This window comes from Vicia villosa, linkage group LG3, assembly GCF_029867415.1.
Source record: "Vicia villosa cultivar HV-30 ecotype Madison, WI linkage group LG3, Vvil1.0, whole genome shotgun sequence".
Classification (NCBI taxonomy): domain Eukaryota; kingdom Viridiplantae; phylum Streptophyta; class Magnoliopsida; order Fabales; family Fabaceae; genus Vicia; species Vicia villosa.
The window spans coordinates 85,782,621-85,785,741 of NC_081182.1; the positions used below are offsets into that span (position 1 = coordinate 85,782,621).

The 3,121-nt window shown below is 32.2% G+C and overlaps 1 protein-coding gene across 1 annotated transcript; it reads left to right on the forward strand.

The window, feature by feature from the left end:
• Positions 1-356: 356 nt before the first annotated feature.
• LOC131658453 (spermidine coumaroyl-CoA acyltransferase-like) lies at positions 357-1,842 on the forward strand. Its single transcript, XM_058927745.1, has 2 exons — positions 357-606; positions 698-1,842. Exons 1-2 carry the CDS (start codon positions 357-359, stop codon positions 1,840-1,842), a joined length of 1,395 nt encoding a protein of 464 aa, XP_058783728.1.
• The last annotated feature ends 1,279 nt before the right edge of the window (positions 1,843-3,121 follow it).

The following is a 3,121-nucleotide window of genomic DNA, read 5'->3' on the forward strand; positions in this document are numbered from 1 at the left end:
TATTCATTGGTTTAAACTTTTCAATTGGATGATTTTCAATTTTCTGTCCACCATTAGATAAGAACTTTATTTGAGGCCTCTGATGATGTTGATTTTCGGCTGAGAAACAAGATGTCGTTATCCTTCCTTCGACCATAATAATAATAAATATTTTCTTTTTAAATTTATTGAATAATAAATATATCTGATCTAAAGCTGATACATTCATTACTCAAAAATAATAAATGTATTTGGTCTAAACTAAATACATTCATTACGAATTTAAAAAAAATATTTGCTTATAATTTTAACCAAAGGAGTATATATAAAAGCATTTTCTCCTATTTGTTTATCCTTCATTTTCAATAGTCTTTTACATGGAAAATCATGAAGCATCCTTAAAGCTTGAAATGAAAGATGTTGTGCTTATAAAACCATCAAAACCAACTCCTCCTAGTATTCTTTCTTTGTCTACACTTGACAATAAAGAAAACAATAATAACATTTGCCAAACAGTTCATCTATACTTACCATCAGAAAATCATGAGTCTGATTCTAGTTTCAACCCTTCTCATGTATTGAAAGAAGCACTCTCCAAAGTTTTGTGTTATTATTATCCTCTTGCAGGTATACTTGGTTTTTTCTTCAACAACAAATGTTGCCAATTTATTGTAAAAAAATGTTAGTAATACTGTAAGTTATATTGTGATCATTGCAGGTAGACTAGTGAAACATGCTTATGATGGAAAACTTAGAGTTGATTGCAATGCTAGTAGCACAGAGTTTGGTGTTCCTTTCTTGGAAGCAATTGCTAACTGCAGTCTTTCTTCTATTCATTACTTAAACAATAATGACATAGAAATTGCAAAACATTTGGTCCTAGATCTTCCTTCTCCTCAAGATAAATCTTACCCTTTGGTGTTCATGGTTACACAATTTATTTGTGGTGGTTTCACAATTGGTATGGGAATATCACATGCTATTTGTGATGGAGCTGGTGCTTCTCAGATCTTCAAAGCAATTGTTGAACTTGCAAGTGGAAGAAGTGAGCCTTTAGAAAAACCTGTATGGGAAAGAGAGAAACTAGTTGGATCTATAACTAAACAACCATTTTCGCAATGCTCGATCGACATTAAATCGATGGCTTCTACACCTTTTCTGAATCAAACTAACAATACAATTATTAAGCTATATTGTTTTAAAGTGACAGGTGAAATGATAAAAAGGCTTAAGTTGAGTTTGATGAAAGAAAGTGAAAAACTAGGGTTCACAACTTTTGAAGCCCTCGCTGGTTATGTATGGAGGTCAAGAGTTAGAGCCTTAAAACTTAGCAACAATGGAGAAACAATGTTGGATATGTTAGTTGGAATTAGACGCAGCTTGAAGGATTGTTCTTTGCCGAAAGGTTATTATGGAAATTCGATAGTGAATGGAAAAGTTGTCTTGAAAGTGAATGAGATCAACGAAAAACCACTCTATGAAGTTGTTAAGTTGATCAAAGAGACTAAGAATGTTGCTTTCACCGCTGATTATGTGACAAAATCGATAAACTTTTACGAGACGAATAGAGAGGAGGATATGAGCTTGGAATTGGAAGCTAGTGGTGCAGTAACTGTTTTGACTGAGTGGAAGCATTTAGGGTTTGACAACAATATAGATTTTGGAGGGTATAGAGCAATGAATTTTGTACCAGTACCATGCAAGATGCTTGCAACCATAGATACATGCATATTTTCGGCTCCTAATATGTTTGATGAACATGATACATCAATGAAAGGAGGGGTGAGGATTTTCACATCACTCCCAGTTGATGCCATGGCCAAGTTCAGGGATGAAATAGAAGCTTTAAGGTTTCTTAATTAAAACTTAATTGGTTCTAGATATTGTGATTGGTGTAGTGACATTGGACTTGCTGGATATAGTGCATAGATATGTAGGATGAACAAAGAATCATGGGAAAATATATGCATGTTTGTGATTTTATGTTTGAACATAAAAGTTATATCAATATATAATAAAATATTATCTTTATTATGAGTGCTAGAGAGTAGTAAAATTTATAGAATAGTTAATTCTTTAGTTATGACATTGAGTATAACTATGGTCTATTTTAAAAGAAAATATAAATAAATGCCGTTGTCGGGAGTTAAATCCTGAACACAACTAGCAATTGTCAACTGAGTTATCCCACCCATATGTTAGAACAACTTGTTTATATTTTATCTGGACCAACAACTTGCACCTCTTAACTCATCTAGCAATTTTCAGCTGAGCTACCCCACCTTACAAGATGATTATAATATGATTATAAAGTTAGTTAACATGATACTCCACAAGTTATCTAGAGGGACATCGTGTAATCTAGATGGAATCGTTCCTTCTTACATGTGCACGTGTAACACCTAAGAATTCCTTGATAATGTATGACTATAAATTGCATGATCATGATGAAATAACTCAATAATTGATATTGAACTTATTTGTTGTTACTAAGTATACCAAGGTATCAAAGAATATAATATTAGACTATACAATGGTGAGATATATTATGCCTGGTGTTCAATTTGGATATAATGACAAAAAAGTAATTATTATAAATATGATCATTTTTACGTACATGTCATTCTCGTCACTTGGATAGAAGAGACGTGTTGTTAGATTTCAAAGAGAAAAGAAGATAAAGAAAAAAAATCTTTAAGAGATTGTTCTAAACACTCCTTTGTGAGAAATCTATAATCTAAGAATCTCTAGAACACAAGAGCTATTGCTCATTAGTTTTGTTATCAATTGTTCTCAAGTTTTTGTTTCAATGTGCTTATTTAAAAGCAATATCTTATAAATATTATCTTTGCAAATTTGTTGAGATTTGTATTCCTCAAGTGACTAGGTTGTTAGTTTGTATACTTGAGAGGGCTAAGGTGTCTTTCTAGACTCTTAGAGGTTGTGTGTAATCTTTCAAGACTAGTGGATTAAGTCATTTTGTAAGGCGAAATCACCTTGGTGGGTGGAAAAGATTATCCATTTCTAAGGTGAACTTGTATAAACCAAACGTGTCATTCTCTCCTCATTTCTTATCTATCTCATTGATTATGGTGAATAGTTTTTCTAGAAGAAAAAGTTTTTAGAAAACCCAATTCAAACC

What these genes read in the sequence shown, in the direction of transcription:
- LOC131658453 (XM_058927745.1), top strand. Translation starts at nt 357, where the DNA reads ATGGAAAATCATGAAGCATCCTTAAAGCTTGAAATGAAAGATGTTGTG. An exon ending in TTATTATTATCCTCTTGCAG is followed by an intron (nt 607 to 697) that starts GTATACTTGGTT and finishes TGATCATTGCAG; the next exon opens with GTAGACTAGTGAAACATGCT.